The sequence below is a fragment of the Ciona robusta genome, chromosome 8 (assembly GCF_009617815.1).
Source record: "Ciona robusta chromosome 8, ASM961781v2".
Classification (NCBI taxonomy): domain Eukaryota; kingdom Metazoa; phylum Chordata; class Ascidiacea; order Phlebobranchia; family Cionidae; genus Ciona; species Ciona robusta.
Window position 1 is genome coordinate 3,129,338 of NC_143242.1, and position 22,024 is coordinate 3,151,361.

Genomic DNA, 22,024 nt, shown 5'->3' on the forward strand with positions numbered 1-22,024 from the left:
TTCCACACTGTATGTCTGTATAGTAATCACAAGACAGACGAAACTATCCCTGCCATGTAGCCTATATTTACTTTGACCTATATATCTGCAGGTAATATTCCCATGACGTCACTATATTGCTTAGTTGGGAAACGTACTAATATTGGAATAAATACAGCGACGACATTTTACTACGCTTGCACGAACAGAAAAGCATGTTGTTGCAAACTTGTTTATATATTAGAAGGTTACGTAACAACGATTTGGTTGCCTTTTTCCATCGTTTATAAACTGGGTCAAACTGCCTAATGTCGCCGATTTAAATATAACCAGCTTAACACTTTAAACGGCCGTTTGTCTGTATTTACCAATCAGTTTAGCGTTATTGTGTTTGTTTAGATCTTTGTAAGTCAATGGGAAAAGCAAAACAACTTAAATTTTAACGTACAAAGTCAACTGTTTCCCTTACATTACATTTCGCGGGAAATTGTTAAAAATTCCCCTAATTAACCACGTGCTTTTCTCATTCAACCGTAGATGAAACTTTTTCTCTTTGCATCTCTCTCAATTTTTTTTCTTCTTGTTTCTCTTAAATAAGCATGTGCTAAAATTGTTTACAGGACCGTTGTTTTGATGAACAAAATCAATGTTCATATATGAACTGAACAAAATACAGTCCAAAAAAAGTACTTGAAATTCCTGTGTTTTCTTAGGTATTGTCTAGGTGTTTTCCCTTGAATACAAGATAAACAGATTACAGTTCCACTGGTCATTTTTTCCAGCTAACCGAGGAATGGCTGCTCGAAATATCGTTACATGCGTACTTAATTCCCAGCGATCGTTATGCAACATATGCTGCTACACTCCTATTGTAACACGAAGAACTTACAGAAACAGACCAAGTCATAACATTGGAAGAGTACACGGACTTGTAATAAAAGATGTAAGTAACATTTTTTAGTATTTTACAGTTAAATACCAAATAAAAGGTAATGGTTACATAACCTTACCTTTTTTTCTCATTGGTAAATTTATAAGGCCTTTTCTTATACATTTTTTTTAAATCTTTCCTACCATAATCGAAAAGACAAATAAAGTTATTATTATTCACCAGAAACCAATTGAAACCAAAGGACTTGGAGTATGGAAACCAAAGGACATAGAAGCCTCAAAGCCAACAAATTTCAACACTTTAAATTTTGTAGTGTCGGGTTATGACATGGTGCTGGTTGAAACTTTTGCTACATACGTTCACAGATTAATGATAAAATTCAAGCAAAATGTAACTGAAACGTGAGTTATTTAAAGAAAAAATCTGTTCCAAAAAAAAATCCAGAACAAAATCTCCCACAAACTAACATATATATACTTAGTAACTCTTAAGCTGGCACAAGGTGTTTGAAACAGAACACTCGTGTCATACTGACTGTTGTTTTCCAGCCACGCAAGAATAAAGTAAGTTACATTCATTCATTTATTCACACAATTGTCTTGATAGCACATAGAATAGTGTATAAATGGTCGTGTTATCGGTATATTTGATATCACAATTGGTAGTAAAGTTTGGCTGCTGCCACTACTTATATAGATAGGATATACTCATATTGATAGGAGATAGGATATACTCATATAGATAGGGCCCTCCTATACGCGCCATTTTGTGGCTCTAGATTCGGGTTTGGTTATCACCATTTAAATTTGTTGCAGGTATGCCATTCCAACAACCAGTACAAGTGTAAAGAAAATGGGCAAAAATGCTTCTGCAGATGTTGAACAAATGGACACAGACATTGTACTTAAAAACCACCAGCGTGTGGTACAGGTTAAAGACTTGCCATCTACCTTAGCACCTATGTTACTTCAGCAACTAATGCACACAGTTCCTCAGTCGGTGTCTTTTTCAGTGAAACAGGTTCGTTTATAGCATTTTATATTTAACTATTTATAAACTATAGATTGTATGTTTTCTATTCCTCTGTCTTAACCTTAAAAGAACTATAAAAACATGAAAAAAATCTGAAAATAAAGGAAAATAGATTGGTCAATAGGTGCATTTTATTCATGAAAAATCTTTACAAAAGCTTTAAAATTGTTTTAATTTTTACCACAGTACACTGAAGAAGACTTGAATATGCGATATCAACAAAGAATTGAAATAGAACGAGAAAAGGCGGAACTGCAAGCATTGCTGGACTCTCGATAATCTTTTTATAAATTTTTATTTGTACTTTGCTAAAACATTTGTGTTTCGCACTTTGAATGGTCATAATAAATTCAATGCACAGCGAAATACATTTCTGGTAGAAAGCGGCAATAGAAATTTTCTTGGCAGCAACATAAGTTAATGTAATACTTTCAAGCTACAGTACTGCATAAAGAGAACTATATACAACATATATGGAGTACAATGATATACTTTTACTACTCATATAATATATAACTTAAACGAAACTTACTATTTTTGAAACTCATAGGCTAGTAATACTTATGATAAAGGTAGTTTAGGCATTCTAATATATTTACTCTTCTGCTTGCCATGTCAGTTACCCAGAAATGATTTCTTGTGTTCTTTTAGTGAAGAAGGTCTTGACCCAGAATCTATAACACCAGACTCCCTTGCAGCTCTGAAATTGTTACATTAAAAGTAAAATCTAAAATCGAGTTGTCATTTTTGAGTAGTACATGCGATTTATTTCAGTAACTCTTATAGGTTGAAGACATCTTAGATACAAAGCATTACATCGGGTGTATCTAACGTTAGTTAGTTGCGGGGATTGATCTAATGCATTGTCAACACCTCTGTACCTATACAGGGAATCTTATTGTTATTATTTCTACGTTATACTGCAATGCAAAACAAAATAAAGAAATGCGAGAAGTTTGAAACACCGGCGAATGTGCATAAATTGAAAGAGAATTGCAAATAGGCAAGTAAATAAAATTACATGCGATACTCAAAAACAAAGTCATCTTGTATTGGAAAAAAAGAGAAATCAAAATGGTAGTGGTATAAATGAATGCAGAAGCATACTATGCTACAAAACATAAAGTCAAGTGTAATCCAATCATATACTCCAGCAACAGTTGGGCACCGTATGTCTCAAGAACTAAAAATGTCATGCGTGCTGATTTCTAAAGTGGAACTGAAGGGTGTTGGCATTTTTTTCAAGGAACCAGTAAAACATAAACATGCAAAATCCTGGCTTGACCCAAAGGCAGCAGCATTGGAATGTGTCAATTTCCCAACACAATAAAACTTGGCAAATAATAAGTAACAGAACCACAGCACGCTAGCACTCTGGTGAAGCACGAGCACCACTCAAGTGACTGTTTAAAACTGGAACCGAATCCAACCTTCGGATGAGAGTTTCTAACTTTTTCCTCGCTCTTGTTTCATCTTCCATAGTCTGCTTCATCCGTTTTTGCTCCTGAATAATTTACAGATAAAAAAATCAAGAAAAATCCCAAAAAGTGCGCAATGAACAATGACCATTACTACGAACAAAGTTTTATATTTTATAACTTGCAAAAAAAACATAATAACTAAACAAACCTGCTTCAATGAGTTAACTTGATCCCGTAATTCATATACAGTATCAACCAGGCTTCTAAAAAATATATTTTAATAAAACAATTAACAAATGATTACACTGGTTTTATTCAACTAAAAATTGGTGTAAAAACACACACCTATAGGAAGGGATTTGTAATACAACAAAATCAATAGTTATTTTTGTAAAACTAAAAAAATGGAAGAAAAGTTATCTTAAACCAATTACAAAATCATAATTTGCAAAATACAGTACAGAATAATTGGTTCCATATAATTAAAGTAATAAAACAATTAATCTTTAAACTAATTACAATATAAAAAGTTGCAGAATCGACATACTTCTCCTCAATAAGAGCGTCATTGTCTGGATTTTCTATGATAATTTTTTCTTCTAAGATTGAGGTATGTCTGCTGCGGCCTTGTGTGTTGGTAATGAAAGCTGAGAATAAAAACTAAGTGTAAGAAATATATATAATGATGTTTCTGGTCTTAGGAAAATGTGGAATAGAAATTGTAGAAATTTCTCAATTTAGTAACAAAAGCTAGTTTAATGAATATTAGGATAAAGCTAACTAAAATTCCTGTTTTTTTAAAATTGAATTCCCTTTTTATCAAGTCAAATAAAACAGAAAGATATAGTACATAAACATATTTCATTAGTTGCATAATTCTTTACAATAGCTAATTAAAAACAATAAAGGCATAGGCGAAAATTAGCTACTATATTCACAAGCTAAAAGCTATACTAAACATAGTAACCAATTACCATGTATTCTGAACTACCTTTTTTATCTACATTCTTCACAGATGTCATTTCATTTGGAAATCTGACTGAACCAATACAATTGCTTTGCTTATAACTGAACTCAAATCTCAGCTGTATAATATATTGTTTCACTCTCACATTTATTGCTGCCAACTATATCTAGCTCCCTGAAGGCACGTCTCATTTCCTGATCAGCGGTTTACAATACAGGAAGCCATTGTGAGCTCAGCAAAGCAACCTATCATGACAGCATAATTGCTTTTAATTGCTGTTCTGCGTGTACATTTTGTGATGCAAATACCTAATACACATTTAGATGGCGGATAATGGTTTTGAAAAGTATTTGATTCATTTTTATGCAGGAATGAAACTACTTGGAAAATAGCTTTCACAATATAGGCAGTTATATAAACCAGATTTTATTTTGTGGGAAAATTTCCACATTCATAGTTTGCACATATAGACATCTAATGACGTGTAGATTAAGCTAATAAAGTAGCGTGCGTTATACCACCGGCATTTCGTGTATTCGTCCTCGGTTAAAGGTACATGTTTGCATGGTAAACATAATTATAAGGTGTGTGTTTAAACTTACAGTGCACGTTATTTCTGGCGAGTGTGGGCGTGCAGTATGCGTCGAGGACAAGAAGGATTTCTCTCTCATCTTCTGGCCGGCCTAAAGGGAAAATTTGAAAAAAATATTAACTTTTGATTTTTATCATGACAATAATTTTTACATCTACTTTTATAAACCATGCTTTTTATAAACCATGAAACATTTCCAAATTGTAACCAAAAAAACATTGTAGTATTTTAATCCGATTAACCAACCAAAAAAATCAGCCATAATTTAAGGGTATGCAAATAAAGCTTTGGTTGCATTAAAAGCTGTTGGCAACACAAACAGTTCAACTTAGTGCATTACAAAGACAACAGCAACCAACACACCTTTATCAGGAAGTATTTTCTCTGGAGGAGCAAGATTATCCTCCTGCTCACTGTGTTTCCTCTCCGCTTTCTTATCTTTCTTTTTTTTCCGCGTTAACTTTGGACTTCTGCTTCGCTCCTAAAACACAATAGGGATTTTGAGACAATACTATGAGTGACATGACAATGCAAACATGCCATGGTAGCAAAAGAATGAAAATGCTACTACGTTATACAATAATTGCCGCTTTGTAGTTATTTTATTTTAGTAATCTAAATTAAGATATATAATGAGTAATGACTGTCACTTTAAAGATATTTTAGTTTCTGCTTTACAATAAAATAAAGCAAGTTAAGTTCATCAAATTGATTTTTTTTAATTTAATGTTTGCCTTTGACTATTTAAAGAAATTAATGTTTGTTTTTGAAAGTTTAAATAATGATATTTGAAGACTTACCACATTTGAATGTTCTTTACCATTAGAAACAGTAAGATGTCTGCATGGGGCAGATGGTCGTAAACACATCTGACACCAGGTTTTCTCACCAAAAGTGCTGTTTGCATCTGAAACTTTAAAATACCAAAGATAAATATTATTGACTTTATTGGTTGTAGATTATTTGACTAACAAGAACTAACCAGCCCTGCCTGCAACATACTAAAACATTGAAAACAAACATACAGTAATATTCCCAGCTGTAGCAAAAAACAGACACATAAGAAGATCACGCTGCAATTTCCAAACAAACTGCCATCTTAAACATAGTAAACTTTGTTTCCAGTAAAAGTTTAACTTGAAAATATTTAAACAAAATGGATCATTTTTGTCTGCTAGGTGTAGCTACCCAGTACCCTGCTTTTTTCTTCTAATTAAATATAAAAATATTTATGGTAAGTGTGTTTTAACCACTGTTGTTTCTACGCTAAACCCCGTTTTTTTATTATTTTTAATCTTCGCTACCGTAATCGAAGATACAAATAAAAGTATTATTATTGTTAATACTATTACCAACTGCCCCTAACAGATACAAAACAACAGAATTTCCCAACTTACCACCAGTGTGTGGGAAGGGTGGGGGAGATACAGTGGGTGAGATGTGTTGAATGAGCTCTAGTTGACGGTTTGTACCTGAACGTGGTTGTGTGTAACCTGGTGAAGATCGGGAACCATATGGAACAGCATGCTGTAAAGAAATATTTAAAGTTTTCTATCAGTATAAAATGTATGACAAAAAAGTCATATTAATTACATTTTGTGAGTATTTTTTAACATTACTTTGTTTTGAAATTGTTTTTAAATAAAATTTCCCAATTTTTTGTTTTAAATGTAGCTTTTTCCATCAGTATGAATTGTATAGGAACACATTGTAACACAAAATCCCTTTGATCAAATTTCCTTCACGGTTTACTTATACGAACAGCTGATATAATGACAAATTTATATTGTATTACCTATTTTGTAAATAATTTTAAAATTACCTTTTTAAATTTTTGAAATAAAATTTTCCAAAATTTTGTTTTAAATTTGGTGACACTATCTATATTTATATCTATATATATATATATTCTAAAAACTTGAAAAAATGTAATTAAACTTATAGGAATGCAGAAAACACCTATAAAGTTTTTACCTTAGGTGGAGGGGGTATTTGTGTGACAGGGGCCTGCTTAACTATGGGTGAGGGAGCAGTTAGCGGGGCAACGGGGGCTAGCGAGGTTCTTCTGTATTTCTCACATTGATTCTCAAGTGTTTGCACCCAACGTCGTTGCTCATCTGCTGACTTTGTGATTACGACAATCCTTTCTATGAGGTTTCCTATACAAGATATATATATGTGTTATGTTGAATGCAATATATATATAACTTATAATAAAGGGATGGGCCAACCCTAACCCCATTGTATGCCACACTGCCATACCAATGTTAATAGTTCAAGACTGTGAAACAATGAAATTAAACTATTATGTCACTTTATGTGTATGTGCATTTTATATGTATTGTATTTTGTATTGGTACACTACTATGTGCTCATGTGAATTACATTGGCTGTTTAAACAAACAATAAAGGCCTTTGGAACCCCAAATAATGTAGTTAAACCTTATTTGATGATTCCTCAGTAAATAAAACATTAAATGTATAAACACAACCGATTCAATTACTAAGTGCTTACACTTTAACACATACTTGGTGAACTGAATCAGTTAAAAGCTGAAGTAGCATTTATAATTTTATTCTTAAAATGTCTCACACATAACAATACTTTGCAAGGTATAAATTTAAAAAACAAATTTCAATCAACCACATTGTTAAATACATTTAACCAGGCCATACAAGGTTTAATGATATAGTTTGTCATTTCTTATTTGATAATAATTTTTGTAAATTCAAACTTAATGAAACAATAGCCTGCACTGCTGCACATAAGACCATACACGCCAAGCTTTTTAAATGCAAGGGAGGTAGGAACAGTTAGACACTATCCATTCCTGTGAAACAAATCTAACTTATTCATTTACTTGTAATGTTTACTGATAACTTGGTACCCCAGTTTTGGCACAAATGCATACAACACAACAAAGCTACTAAAATATGACAATATATTATAATATCACCTGTTATTTCAAATGCATGTTGATAAGATGAGCAGTCATCTAACTTCTTTGCTTGTAACGCGGTCAGTGGTAGTTTCCCTTCGTAACGGAAGCCGCTGAGTCGCTGTGACGCAGACAAAATTAGCAGCGCGCTCGAAAATAGAAGCAAGTGTCTCTCTTTCCGTTCCTGCATTGAAGGGAGGTCATTTAAAGATTTGTCTTGATCTTATTTTTTAATCTTGTAGATAGGAGTGATTGACTAGGTTAAATTTGTGTTAATTTTTTTTTTCTGTAAGTTTTCTTAATTTGTTTTATTCTTGCTGTTATAAAACCAATACCACTTTACTAAAGACAAAAGACTTTTCAGACATGTGTGGATGTATCATATCCTGAATTGTTTATAAGTTAGTGCAGCGGTGTTGTTAAATGTATATTTATCATACAAAACAACCCTATTCCTATCATATACAGAACATAGGAACGTAAGGCCATAAAACACTACATATTAACCAATAGGCAATAAACATCATATTTGTTTAAATATAAAATAAAAAACATCACATTGTGTTTAAATAAAGAAGAAATTACTGACATCATTTCCAATTAGACAAGTTGCTGATGATAGAAATAGAACTTGACCAAGGTGTGTGAGAGACTCTCCCTCCCACCCTTGTATCTGGCTGTTTAGTATATGCTGTTCAGTTTCTTTACGCTTCCATGTGTCTTGGCATATGATCTGTAATCGGTAATAGTTAGTGCAAGATTAGGCATGTAATTCACAGTGTTTTATTAAGCATAAAAGCTTGTTTATACAGGGTGTTTGAAAAGTCACTGTGCACTGTTGTCATGTTTTAATAATAACTAGTTCTAATAATTTAAATTTTAATGGTAAAATTAAGAAGGGTCCAAGCCTGTACTAATGCCGACTTTTAACACTATTTATAATTTTCATTCCTATTTACCTCCTGGATTCTATACTGAAACATGTTTGTTAATAAATATGAAAGTGCCCATTGCCTCCCCAACATTCTGTATGTAGGAATGTAGCTTTTTTATTCCATATGGGGTATTGTGGGGTAATGGCCCCAACTCAACCATAAATCCCAGGTCCCTGTTGTTCCTTAGTGTAGAACCTCACCCATATACAAAAATATTCAATTATAAACTTACTGATATTTTCTCATACTGATGCAGTGCAGCTGAAAGGTGGGACTTGTCTGGATGGTTTTCCTATAACAGGAAAACAACAAGAGTTCATGAAGAGCATTATGCAAATATGAAGCCATTATGTATAATAGGCTAGAAGTTGGCATAAAATTTAAAGGCTATTAAATGATTATTTAGATTTAAAACCTTAATATAGGCTATTAAGTTTCAAAAATCCATTAAGTTTCGAAATGTAAAAAAAATTAAACACTTACAAAAATGAATATTTCAATATATTGTTTTGTACAATATTAGAGCAAAAAATATATTGTTGAGCCATCATATAAAACCTAAAGGTGTTGCAGCTCTGTAATTTGCAGGTACTGTGTAGTGCTACAATTCACAGAAGTAAATAGTTATCAGCAAGTGTGGCTTACAATTATATGGCGTTCCAATTCTCTGAGAATATTTGGGTATTGTTCCAATCTTTTAAATGGTTTGCTGAGGCCACTGGTTATAAACATGACACCAGGACCACTGGGATTCTTGCTTTCCATATACCTTGAAATATGGAGAAACTTAATGACATTTCACTCACCACTGTAGTGAGTCATGACACATATACAGTGCGTGCCATGGATTAAATGCAGAAAACCTACAAGCAGAAAACTCAAGCTTTATTTTTTGGTCTATTGCCAAAACAATCTCTGGCTGTCAACGGTTACTATTAGTTGGTGTGATTTTAGCACATTATAAGAAAGCACTTTTTTAACAACAAAAAGTCTGCTAAAAGTTTAACATCTATAACTTTATGACAGACTGGAATAAATTATACACCAATGAAAATAATTAGATACAACTTTTATAATAATACACCATGACATAGATTTTACTTCCAAAAAAAAATAAAAAAAATAAACTGAAAACCTACTTTAATTTTTTGAATGGCAGTAAAATTCAACTTTAGAGTTTGCTTATCTGAATTAATGTAAACTTAAAAAACTTAATATTCAACAAAGAAAGGGATAATTTATTAAAGATTGACAAAATTATCGTACAGAAAACACACACACATATACACATTATGTATCTACCTTTGTAAGGATTCTTTGTGATTAAGAATAACTTGTACAGCGGAGGGATGGTTGGCACAATATTCATTATACAGAGGATCCAACTTATCTCCATACTTCTCAAAACACTGGCCAACATTTTGTTGAATACATGGCAGTCTAAAGAAAAATTAAAAAATGAAACCCACATTTTAATATAACGATTCAGTTTTTACAGTTTTCTAGGTGGCAAATGGTAGGTAATAGGTATTTGCAGCAAAGTGATGTTATGCAACGTAGTAGTATATTGTTTTACCAATCAATGGGATTATTCACATATTTATATCAACTTTAAAATTTATTATTGAATAATTAATACAGAGATACTATAATGTTTCAATTTATACTGAATTAAATTAACAAAACATATATATATGTATAATAAATATAATATAGCTTTTAAGCTTTATGCTTTAGTCTTGACATCTTAGTAAAGTATTGGCTTTAAACACTTCTGTAAATTTAACTCAAACAATTAAGATAAAGCCAGGATAACTAGAAAATTGTAGACATCTCATCAGAGTTTAAAACTTACTTTGAACAATCTTCTATCTCACGTACGAACTTGGTCTGACATTCAAAGATCTTTTCCAGGTTTCCCGCCAGTGTGGTTGAGTTAGGTTTGGATAGAAACTCATTTCCACTTGATTGGGTCAATGGTCTTAAATAACTGGTAAGCAGATTCTGTATTTCTTTGACATGAGCCCACTCTGTTTCAAGGAAATTCTGCAGGACCTGTGCATTGAATAGAGTGGTAATGATATAGACATAAACAATCGCGGTATAGGCTTTATTCATGCTAAGACACATTCCTTTTAAATGGATTTAGATAACAGTGTTTCAATAGTAGTTTTTATATTGTTTCAGTGGCGATTTTCTCAGAGGTCTTTGGGCCTGCATGTTTTCTAGCAATGATATAAACCACTAATCACTTAAAGCTGACCAAATGTTTTACAAATTATTCAATGACATCATTTCTTTAGAAAACAAGAATGTTTTTTAGAACCTAATTGACTTCTGAGAATTAAACTGACTGAGCCAATTGGTTAGCAGAACAAACAGAAGAAACAATACCTTCCAATAAAGCTAAATAGTAAATTCAAAATATTTGGTATAGGCTTTATTTTAATGTTTACCCAAAAAACGCAGCTGAACAAAATAAAACAATCCTATGATGTACATTAAATGGACAAATATTTTATACAAACAATACATAACATACCTGTTGGTAAAATGCTTGTTTTGTTTCTAGTGCTTTTGCAATATCTTCTTTCTTCTGAGCTGGTTTCTGTAAGTTACCAGGACTTGCCGACCTATCAGCTGCAAAGAATATAAATTAATTTATATTAAACTCAACTTAATTAAAAATCAACAATAAAATTGATAAAGTAAATACATTAAAGCAAAGTTAACCATAAATAAATATTTATTAAAATAAAAACTATTAAAGATTCCAAGCATTTTATTAAACCTACACACCATATATGGTAAAATACAAATATTTACATATATATATATTTACCAGAGTCACTTTTCTTTGAACCTCTAATTTCCTTCACATAGTTGCTGGGGAACCAACCAATTTTTCCATTGTATTTTCCCTCCCACCATCCACCTTCTGTCTTTGATGTAAGCTGGTAATACAATACATAATCAATTTATAAAACAATTATACATAATAAAGTTATTGTAGTACTTTTCGGTGTGATACTGTACTATTTGTACCTTAAAACCTATATTTCCTGATAGTCCATTTTGTAACTAACAACGCTCTTTTAAAACTGTGGTGCCGGAGTTATTATGATTCTTCTTTGTTTACTGCCAAATGGGATGGGAAAAGAGAGTAAAAACATGTCCAATTTTACCCCACCTTACTATATCCTTTTAAGTGATTAAATACATAGAGAAGGGTCACAAAACAGAACTTAATAGAGCATTGATTTGATTGGTTAAGGTGATATGCATGAAATCATAATAGTAAGTCAATCATTATTCTATGCAATTATTGGTTTTAAATGCTGGTTTGAAACGCTTGATTGTTCTGATAAATATTAGTAAAAAGCAGTGATAACATGAAGATATTAACATTTTTTGCTTACAAAACACATATAAAAGCTTTTAACAAATCTAGAACATATATAAAGTAAAAACAATAAGCACACATTACCAAGAAGTGAAAGATAATACTTTAAATACCTGCATTTAGCTAATAAGTCTATAAAGAAATTGACAAGTGTGAATAAGCAGTGTCTGCTGTTTGCAAATTTCAATGTAAATTAGCTATGACTTTTACCTGAATGATTGAGCCCTTTCCAAAAGTTAGTTCGTCTTCATTCTGTCGTTGGTACGCATATTTAGCCTTCACTTTTGGCAAAACGTATTCACCCATTCTGTTGCAAGCATGAACTGTCTTTTGTCTCTGCAAAAAACGGGTCATGTTACTAAAATATGATATTAAAACATGAATTGCTTTTAATTTACAATTAAACATATCGCCTAGTCTATTTTACAAGCATTAGGATTGCGGCTTACCTAACTTCCGGATATTCAACACAAACCGAATCAGAACTTCGTTCTATCAAAAGATGAAACAAAAAAAACGAAAAAAGTTTTACTCCGACTACATGGATGTTTCGACAACAATTGGGGTGAAAATTTATTATATGTTTTTCTGTATAATAAATAAATAATGTAGTTAAAAAAAAAACAAAGGTATATGGGCAAACAAATAGTACTTTTGCATTTTTCCGTATAAGGAAACAGATAGACTCTTGCAAAATCTAATAGGCGAAATAACCAAAACCGTAACATTTATTAAATGGGCACGAAAACATAAAGAATCTGCAATATCATTTCGCGTATTGATACAAGGTAAAATGTTTGATATTTACAAATAAATAAGTGTCGGAATTCTCGCGTGACTAAAGAGTTTATGTGGTACTGTTTGTAAAATATTATAATATGCATTTACTATTTATTTACTGTTTTAATTGTTGTGTAGATTGATTAACCATGAGCGAAAACGTTGCGTTTAATTTCTGCCAAGCAAAACCACCTTTGGATTTCTACAATGACATACAACGCACAAACCAACTATCGAAAACGGTCTGGGTGTAAATATTCTTCATACCTTTTTTTTATGTTTAATAATTTGTAATATACATACAGCAATACGAGGAACTGTTGGAACATCTATTTGCTTTCTTGGCCAACATTGAACTTGCAAGCGAGCTAGATGATATTCTGAATCACTTTTCTACTTCACATCAAGTGGATATTAAGGAAACTAAAAACATGTTTAAAACATTACTTATATTATGCAAAGGTGGTCTTGTTTTATACAGTATATGTTGTGGCATTTTTACCAGAACTTTTATAATAATTTTTCTAAATTGCAGAGGCTTCAAAAAACAAGTTAACTCCAGGTCAGTTGTACAGTGATCTTCTCCAGTTAAAACAAGAGCAAAGTCGTGCTTCATCGCTTTGCCAAGCATGGAAAAGAGTTGAATCCCCAGATGCTGTTACATTGCATCACGCACCACACAGGCTTGTGGACATGGAGTGGAAATTTGGGGTCACTGCTTCCAGCAGCGAATTACACAGAGTTGGAGCATGTTATGTGCAGGTGAAACATATGCATTTCAATGTACAAAAAAACTTTTGCAGTTATACAGCCCTTGTTATCTGTGTATTATACCAAATTACCACTCATAAAGGGGCTGTCCAATACTATTGTATGCTCTAAATGTAAAACAACTATCTCTTTCCCGTAAACTAGGAAAACTTGGTATTCCCTTATGCTTAAAGCTAATTTCACATCTACTGTTACAGTTAAAGATGATTGTCACTAAAGGAACAAAGACAGAAAATGTTTTAATGGAACTGACATTACCTCAATTCTACAACTTCCTACATGAAATGGAAAAAGCAAAGCTGAACCTTGATGCTACTATATCTTGAACAATGCTCTGTTGATGTCGCAAATTGTAAATTTCCCTCTTGATTTTTCACTTAAGAGCATGAACCTGCTTATATTATTGTTTGTTCATGCCCATTCGTATATCGTGCAATAAATATTTTTTTCATGAATTGGTATTATACAAATTGTTTTATTTGGAAAAAGGATGACAGTTCCCCTTGAGGAAGCATGTTCCTGGTCAAACAAAACGTTAAGATGATTCAGCTAATGTGGTTTTTCAACAAGGAAATAAGAACTATGGCTGGCCTGTACACATTAAATTTTAGTTCAATAAAAAAGAGAAATAAACAATTTGTACAGAATAGTATAGCGAAATATTTTACAGCACCATTTGCACACACATTATTGTCAAGCATGTGAATGTGCAGGAAAATTGTTGTTGCAAGGCTTTGCACTTCCCAACACCTTGAAGTATTGCTACATTTACAAATAGATAGAACTTAAAAATTTGATGATACATTTTAAAACATGCCTTTTTAAAAAGTTCAAAAAGTGCATAAAACTAATTTGTGAACGAAACAAAAGCATGGGGCATTCAAACCAATTCCAAACGTTTTTGGTGGCCATGCAACAAGTAAGCAACTTAAAAGTGAAGAAAATACTGATACGAATTGAACAAAGGGAACTGTTGAGTATTATCCATTAAAATCAAACCGTTAGACTTGTTATAGTAGTGCTACAGTGAAAAAAAACAAGTAAAAATTGGGCTTGTTATCCAGATTTTTGGTATCTAAGGAAAAGGAGCACAACAAATAAATAGTGTCAGGCTGCAGTTTGACATAGAATTCTATTACTACAAGTGACACAAAGGAATAAAAATTTTCACAGTTAAAGAGGCACTGTTTGCCATCACTAAAATCAAAACGGAAAAAAAAATAAAAGGACAAATTTATAGCTGTAGATCTCGCATAGCAACTTGCGAAATTGAGTGTTGAAACAGGAAACACTTTAATAAATCATATTACGTTGCTGATATAGGAAAAGATTGGTAAAAAAACAATACAGAAGGCAGTCTAAGTCGCTTCAAAGCAGAAACTCTGATTCAAAATTGTCTTTCTAACATTGCAACTGTGTTGGTTTCTGTGTACTGTAATCTCCGAGATGAGCAGTGATCATAGTAGTGCAAGGTCTTAACCATACAACACAGTCGGGTAAAAAAGATCTCATAAGTAAAGGCAGAGGAACGAAGTACTGAAGCATCTACGGTTTAATATACGTAGGTTCCCCATGCAGTCCCTTCATTCTCATATGCCATGCAACACTGCTGGATGATGAAACTGTCCGAAACTGATGGATAATGTTACGAGGAATGAAGTAGATGTCATTATCATATAGTTTGACGCGCGAGTAGCGAATGCCTTCTCTTCTCATCTGGTTTAACTTGGCTTCATCCACCCATCGTACACACTAAAAATATGGGTTAAATGAAAATATAAAAAAAATAGAACTATTACTGAAAACTGTTGATGATGTTTAGGATTGTCAGTGTTGGAAAGCATTATTTATTGGTTTGTTTAATTAAAGGTATATATATATCATATTATCATGGTTTCCAAATAAGGCAAGTTAACATAAATTTATATTACTTTTGTGATTAGCTGAAATAGCATGTCTAATTTCATTAACAACCATTAAAATAATTAGAAAAAATATACAAATAACAGAAGTCATATATAATATACTTAAGCAGTTGCTACCTATCCAAAACAGGCGAGTTGTAAATCTAATTGTCAATACAATATTGTCATGTGTTACCCTGAATTACATAAGGTTTTTCACTTACAATAAGTTCTGCTCAAAGGAACAGTACTACTACTTAAACATCACTCAACAGTCTCAACACAATAACTGGTATTGAAAAATAACAATGAAATTGTATTCACCTGGGACATAGGTGGCTCAAATAGATCAAGTTGAAGTGTCTGAGAAGTGTTGAAGAATGAAGAGGCGTGGAAACAAATTACATCTTTCAAGAGCTTGTTCATTTTTGGTCTGAAAATTTAAATTAATTTTTTCCACATATTTTTTCAGTTGACAAAAATTTCAATTCAGCGCAGTGCAATTGGTTGAAGCTTTTTATAAATTTGAAAACTGTGCTGACTAAATGCATGGCATGGGTGTAATGATTCTGTGGTTATGTAAACACGTATTCTATTCATCACTTTAGTATTTTATTAGTTGAGTGTTTTTTAACAAGTCTGTCGTTTTTACATTTTTTGAGCATGACGTAATTCTAATTTTTTTAATTCAATATTTGTATACATTTGATCATTTAAATGGAAAGAGCAGAAACTAATAATTTCTAACAATCTAACTCACTTGTGGCCGGCAGTGATACTTTTCAATACACCAACTGCCCATGTTGTCTGTCTATCTGTTATGTGACCAACATGGTCAGCATGAGCGTGAGTTCTATCCTCTATGAACGTTTCTCTCATATCGTTTGATCGTGCGCTGTATTGGAACGCCAGTTTCTGTAAACCACCAACTTGTGACCTGCAATAACAAACATGTAAACGCAAGTTGCTATTTGATCAATTGGCTGTAAAGTATATGAACCAGAAGTATGGTTCGTTGTAATAATTGTGTGTTTCAGTTTGACCTTTTCTTATACAATATGCAGTATATTTATACAACATTCTACAATGTATTAGGAAACACAATGTAACCTTCAGGTAATTAACTTATACTTATATTAATATATCAATATCCATACAATATATGCATTACAATTGCTGTATAATCTGTGAATCTAATTACACCAATGGGGCTTAACAGCAGATTATATATATAATGTAAATTATGTAACACATATGTAATAATACAAACATTAAACCCAGTATACATTAACAAACCACTTATTAATTTACATTTCTATTGCATAAACATATCATTTCATGTTTTTTTAATTAGAAATAGTTAATTCAAACACATTTTCACAAATACCCAAAATTTCTAAATCTTGGATGTCATAAAATTGACATAGTAGCTAGTAGGCTATCTAGGTATTCTAACCCAAAGTACAATTAATCTAAAAAGCCAGGAAAGAATTAATTTTAAATCATTGCAAAGCACATGATGTTTATAAATAGACTGTTCCTGTCAAAATGACGTACTATTCATTTCAATTACATGCATAAACAAGTTTCATAAAACAAAGTGTGTGGTTCATTCACTAAGTAATGAAGCTACTAAAATCACAAAATCTGTTTTTAAAAGTTAAAATACCATGGAAATTGTACATATATATTAATAATATTGTTACATTTTACATGGACTAGCCTATGAAAGATTTTAAACAATGCTCTTACATAACTTTTTGTTAACAAATCACTTTTAAAATGTCAGTTGTTTTGCTTCACTACTATAGGCTATAAACACACAAACAAAAAAAGGTTTTAGATACTATCTAGAAAACAAACAGAAAGATACAAATATATATTTCTTTAAGTTTTTTCTGAATAGGAATTTGTGACACTCAACATTTCAGTCTCATGGCAACTTGAGACATTCAAACCACACACATTGAACTAAGTTAATAAATGTTATGTTGAAATCCAACCAATGACCCTAGAGATAATTTAATTGGGTAAATGGCATACATACGATACAGATAATTTAGATGTAATTTGATCAAAAGTAATAATGTTGCTTCTGTTAAATTAATGTTTATTGCATACGCATAAATACACTGCAGACTGCAGTTGTATTAGAATGGAATTTTTAGAAATTTTATGTGTGTCATCCCAGTATATAAAAAAATATACAGCAGTACTGGCATTGTATTTCCACTATTCTGTATCACTATTCACTAAAATACTATTAAATAGGCCCACAAAAAATTAACATGTAATTTTTATGGATAGCATTAGGTACAGTACAGTACACATTCCGTTTTAATTATTTTTCCAAGTAATTTACAGCATATTGTACTGCCAATAAATAGTGATTTGTGATTTTTAGAAGAAAATGTACACTAAACCAACTAGGAACTATGCCTGTGATTTATAATACAAATAACGGCCATTAAACAACCATGTACCTCACTAACTATATTATAAATAATGAGATACAACTTTAATAGCTATTTGGCCGCCTAACATGCGTACCATGCAAGGTATGCGTTGAAATGCGTACATGCCCTGAAAATAAATTAGAGTACCCATGAGTACACAGTATATAGCATAAACAATTTAAAACCCATCTTTAAACATGTCTTAAAATAAACACCATACAGTGGTGATAGTTCAATATCAATCCAGTCGATTTCTAAATAAAACCTAATAATGTACAGTAACAAGCAAAACACACTGGCATATACTTTTATATTTTAAAACTTATGGGTACCTTGACTTTGCAAAAGCTAGGCGCCTATTAATTGCTTATAAACCTTATTTAATATTGAGTGTGGTAACAATACATACAGTAAACAGTACTTAGGAACCTCTTACCTCCTCCTTTTAGCAGGAGAACCAATTCCTTTTAGGTCGGCGGCAGGAACCATTTGCTCACCAGGTCGTATCCATAAGATAGGTCCGTCATTACTTAGGGAACGGCATTCAAGATCCACACATGACATTGCACCCCATGGTGAAGTGATATTGAGGAATGGATTTTCTTCTAACATGTCAAGTACATCAGGCATGTAGCCACCTGCTTCTTCATGCACAGCTCCAACTAAGCTTATCTGACGCATTGGGCCATACCTGAAAAATTTATGAATATTACAGTTTTACAATTTTTTGTAGCTTGGTCTTTGAAAAGAAATAAATTGTATTAACTATTAAGGTTTTTGTTGTTTATTAAACTTGCATGACACAAAACATGTAGTAGAGGTTTGGTTTATAAAAGACTAAAGAGATATAATGAATGAATGAGTTAACTGCTTCCTTTATAAGAACATAATGCACTGAATCATGTGATTCTGTTTCCTAATTACGCAATGAATAGAGGACTACCATAGTTGTGTATTTTCCCCAAATTTGTAGATCAAACACAAACATTGTATCACTGATATGAACGGAACACTATTTTTACAGTGTGTATGGAAATAAAGGAACTGAACATATAACTGCCAGATTTACTACTGTACGACAAAAAAGAGATTTTTTGACACAAAGATATTTTCAAAAGTTGTATATTACCAGTTCAGGAAATAAAAATATTAAGCATCAATGTTTAAACTACATTAAGAAACATACCTGTACATTCCACTTTCCACAGAGAAAGTCTTGCAAACTTGTTCCCTGAACTCCCTGATGTTCATGGTGACGATATCCCTCTGGCCGAGGACTTCCGATTTAACTCGCATGTCACCTCGCTTCTCAGATAAGTACTCAAGAAAATCTGGCATGTTAGTTGCAGAACCATGCACAATACCCATGACAAAGTCAGCTTCTGAATTTTTTTCTTCCAAGAAACATAGTGTGCAAAAATCGTGCGCAAATTTTTTCTGCATCTCTTGTGAGAGAATATCAATTTCAGATTGATAAACATGAAGAACAGATGCTTCTCCGTTAGGGTCAGTTTCCACATGAACGAATTCACGGAAACTAGGATCCGAGAATGGAAATCGATCAACAATTTCAACATCGGAGGATAACGCTTGACGTAAGTGCCTGGATATAACACCGATAGAGGGAACTTTTTTATCTTGTTTAGTTTCAGATTCATCTTCTGAGCTGGAACATGAATTGGGTTCCTGCTTCACATTTAACTCTTGTTTCACCTCACAGGCAAGCGTTTCAGCATCTATTTTACTTTTAGTTTGTTCTTCAAAGCAAGTACCTTCTGCTTCAATCTTTGCAATCTTTTCTTCAAAATTCTCATTTGATACAAAGTCTTCTTGAAGCTCTTCTTTGATTTTCATATTTCTCACTTCATCAAAACGTTTATCGCATTCTTTTCTCTTTTCAAATTCTTCCTTATACAAATGACCGTTTTCTTTAGTTTCACTTTTAATGCGTTTTTTACTTTGCTTGTGTTTGTGTTCTCGATCTGCACGGTTGTGTTTATGTAACTTACGCTCTCTGTCATGCTTGTGCTTTTTGTGTTTATGCTTTACTTCAGCTGAAACGCTTAATTTGCGCTTTTTGGAAAGCTTTAGTTCATTTCGACTTGCAAGTTCATCAAGCGTTTTCAAGTTCGTGGTTTCACGCTCATGGTTAGCGTGTTGATCAATTTCTATACATTGTTCATGACTTAAAGATGGCGACAATTTGCCATTAACTTCTACACTACTTACCTCCTCTTCAGGGCAACTGATTTCATGTGTTTCAGCAACCAAAAAATCATGAGGATCACCCTCACCATTGGTAATATTGTCTTGTGAAACGACTTCTTGTGAATTTTCTACTAAATTACAAATTTTTTCCTTTTTACAAAGAGTGTCTTTGGATTCAATTTGCCCAGTTTCGGAAATGGTGAAAGTCGTTTTACTTTGAGATTCATCATCGGAGGAAATTAGGGATTCTGAATCATTATTGTTCATAATATTATCAAACACATTATCTCCAAGTTCACTGTGTCTGCTTTCAGTTCTATCTCGTTTTGGTTTGATTTCATTAAAACTGGTAATTCCTCCGTTCTGTGAAGAAATTTCTTCATTTTGTGCAACCTTTTCTTTAACAGGGGAGTCTGTTGGGGCAATGGAAGTTTTTGAATCAGGATTGGTACGAGGTTTGGTGCTTCCATTTAATTTTTCAGAATGAATTTTCTTTTTTGGCTTATGTTTCAGCTTTTCAATCCCTTGCTTATGGCCATGTTTGTGAGTAGATTCGGTTTTCACTTTTGGTTTACTGTTATGATTCTGCTCAAAACGGCCATTTATGTCATTCAGCTGCCTGGACTTCCCATCTTTTGCTGATAATTTGGAGAGAGACTTCTCCTGAGAGTGTGCGTTAGATTGCTTAGAGGTAAACATCTTTTTATGATCTTTGGTTTCACTTTTTAAAATGCCATGTTCCTGAGGCGTTCTATGTTTCACATCACTGCTGTTTGTATCCACTGTGGACGGTTTCAATTTCACTGTGCTTCTCTGTGAGTCTTGTGACACGACAAGTTTTTTCTTTATTTTATGAATTTGTATTGGCTCAGAGAACAGTGATGGGATGGGTTGGCGAGGCTTAATCTTTTGTTTTATCCTCTGTATTCCACCGTGTGGATGCTTAGCAGGAGATGTCATCATTGCTATCGAGGTAATCATTCAGCACAGATAAAAAGTTTTACTAATCTGTATATATACAAACTTTTCAACCAAGAATAAAAAACTGAAACGGAATATGATGATTAAAGCACTACAGCAAGTTAAGTGCATGACGTCACAAGTTGATTTTACTCATTTTTACTTCCAAAATCGGTAAAGTTAGTTTCCATTCTGTCTCATAAATTATATATGGAATGTTATGCTTGTATTGACACTCTAGCAAATGTTAGTATTTTAGTCTTGGAATTGTGTAATATTATATAAGTCCAAATTGAGATACCGCTGTCAGTGTCACTAACAATTACTTTTTAGAAACAGCCATTTTGTTAGCACAATACATTGAAATTATATAGCCTAACAAATTTAAGCAAACTTTGTAAATTTTCTTTGGGGTATATGCACCATTAAATCATTTATTAGAAGTTAATTGCCGATTAAACCCAGTTTATGAATTTAGTTGTCCAGGCTTAAAAATAGGACGTGATCTTTAAATTTTCTTTATAAAACAGATTAATATATTCATAAAAAATGATTGGTTATATACTTTACAGTTATGCACAAACAAAACAATAAAATAACAACTTTAACCAACTCAGACTTAGAGTCCAGACCACTTAAACGAAACAGTTGTTACTAGTTAGTCGTCAATATTTTTTATTTGCATATAGTTTATCTATACAAACTATTAGGGCAATGTATTTTTAAAACAACGTTTACACTGTGACGGTATCACAAATATTGTAATAATTATAAACAAAAAACGC

The 22,024-nt window shown here is 32.4% G+C and overlaps 4 protein-coding genes across 5 annotated transcripts; 2 read left to right on the forward strand and 2 right to left on the reverse strand.

The window, feature by feature from the left end:
- Window positions 1-631: 631 nt before the first annotated feature.
- Window positions 632-2,269, forward strand: LOC149732320 (large ribosomal subunit protein mL48-like). The gene is made up of 4 exons (XM_089883773.1): window positions 632-922; window positions 1,094-1,272; window positions 1,687-1,891; window positions 2,090-2,269. The coding sequence occupies exons 1-4, from the start codon at window positions 773-775 to the stop codon at window positions 2,180-2,182; spliced, it is 627 nt and encodes a 208-aa protein (XP_089739899.1). The 5' UTR covers window positions 632-772; the 3' UTR covers window positions 2,183-2,269.
- LOC149732321 (rho guanine nucleotide exchange factor 7-like) lies at window positions 2,017-12,750 on the reverse strand. The gene is made up of 19 exons (XM_089883772.1): window positions 12,610-12,750; window positions 12,371-12,496; window positions 11,600-11,711; window positions 11,300-11,397; window positions 10,613-10,812; window positions 10,060-10,197; window positions 9,403-9,526; window positions 8,990-9,049; window positions 8,412-8,555; window positions 7,841-8,006; window positions 6,858-7,042; window positions 6,281-6,410; window positions 5,684-5,796; window positions 5,247-5,364; window positions 4,894-4,974; window positions 3,872-3,971; window positions 3,533-3,587; window positions 3,334-3,407; window positions 2,017-2,603 (listed from the first exon to the last, which is right to left on the reverse strand). Exons 2-19 carry the CDS (start codon window positions 12,464-12,466, stop codon window positions 2,519-2,521), a joined length of 2,079 nt encoding a protein of 692 aa, XP_089739898.1. The 5' UTR covers window positions 12,467-12,496; window positions 12,610-12,750; the 3' UTR covers window positions 2,017-2,518.
- A 58-nt stretch (window positions 12,751-12,808) lies between these two features.
- LOC149732322 (COMM domain-containing protein 7-like) lies at window positions 12,809-14,166 on the forward strand. 2 transcript variants are annotated; one of them, XM_089883774.1, is made up of 5 exons: window positions 12,809-12,948; window positions 13,079-13,182; window positions 13,246-13,402; window positions 13,476-13,702; window positions 13,909-14,166. In XM_089883774.1, the coding sequence occupies exons 2-5, from the start codon at window positions 13,090-13,092 to the stop codon at window positions 14,035-14,037; spliced, it is 606 nt and encodes a 201-aa protein (XP_089739900.1). In that variant the 5' UTR covers window positions 12,809-12,948; window positions 13,079-13,089; the 3' UTR covers window positions 14,038-14,166. The 2 variants fall into 2 exon arrangements, with proteins under 2 accessions (XP_089739900.1, XP_089739901.1); XM_089883775.1 differs by having other exon boundaries at window positions 12,912-13,014.
- On the reverse strand, window positions 14,167-21,323 carry LOC149732323 (uncharacterized). The gene is made up of 5 exons (XM_089883770.1): window positions 19,258-21,323; window positions 18,508-18,762; window positions 16,376-16,552; window positions 15,940-16,048; window positions 14,167-15,463 (listed from the first exon to the last, which is right to left on the reverse strand). Exons 1-5 carry the CDS (start codon window positions 21,258-21,260, stop codon window positions 15,257-15,259), a joined length of 2,751 nt encoding a protein of 916 aa, XP_089739896.1. The 5' UTR covers window positions 21,261-21,323; the 3' UTR covers window positions 14,167-15,256.
- Window positions 21,324-22,024: the final 701 nt, after the last annotated feature.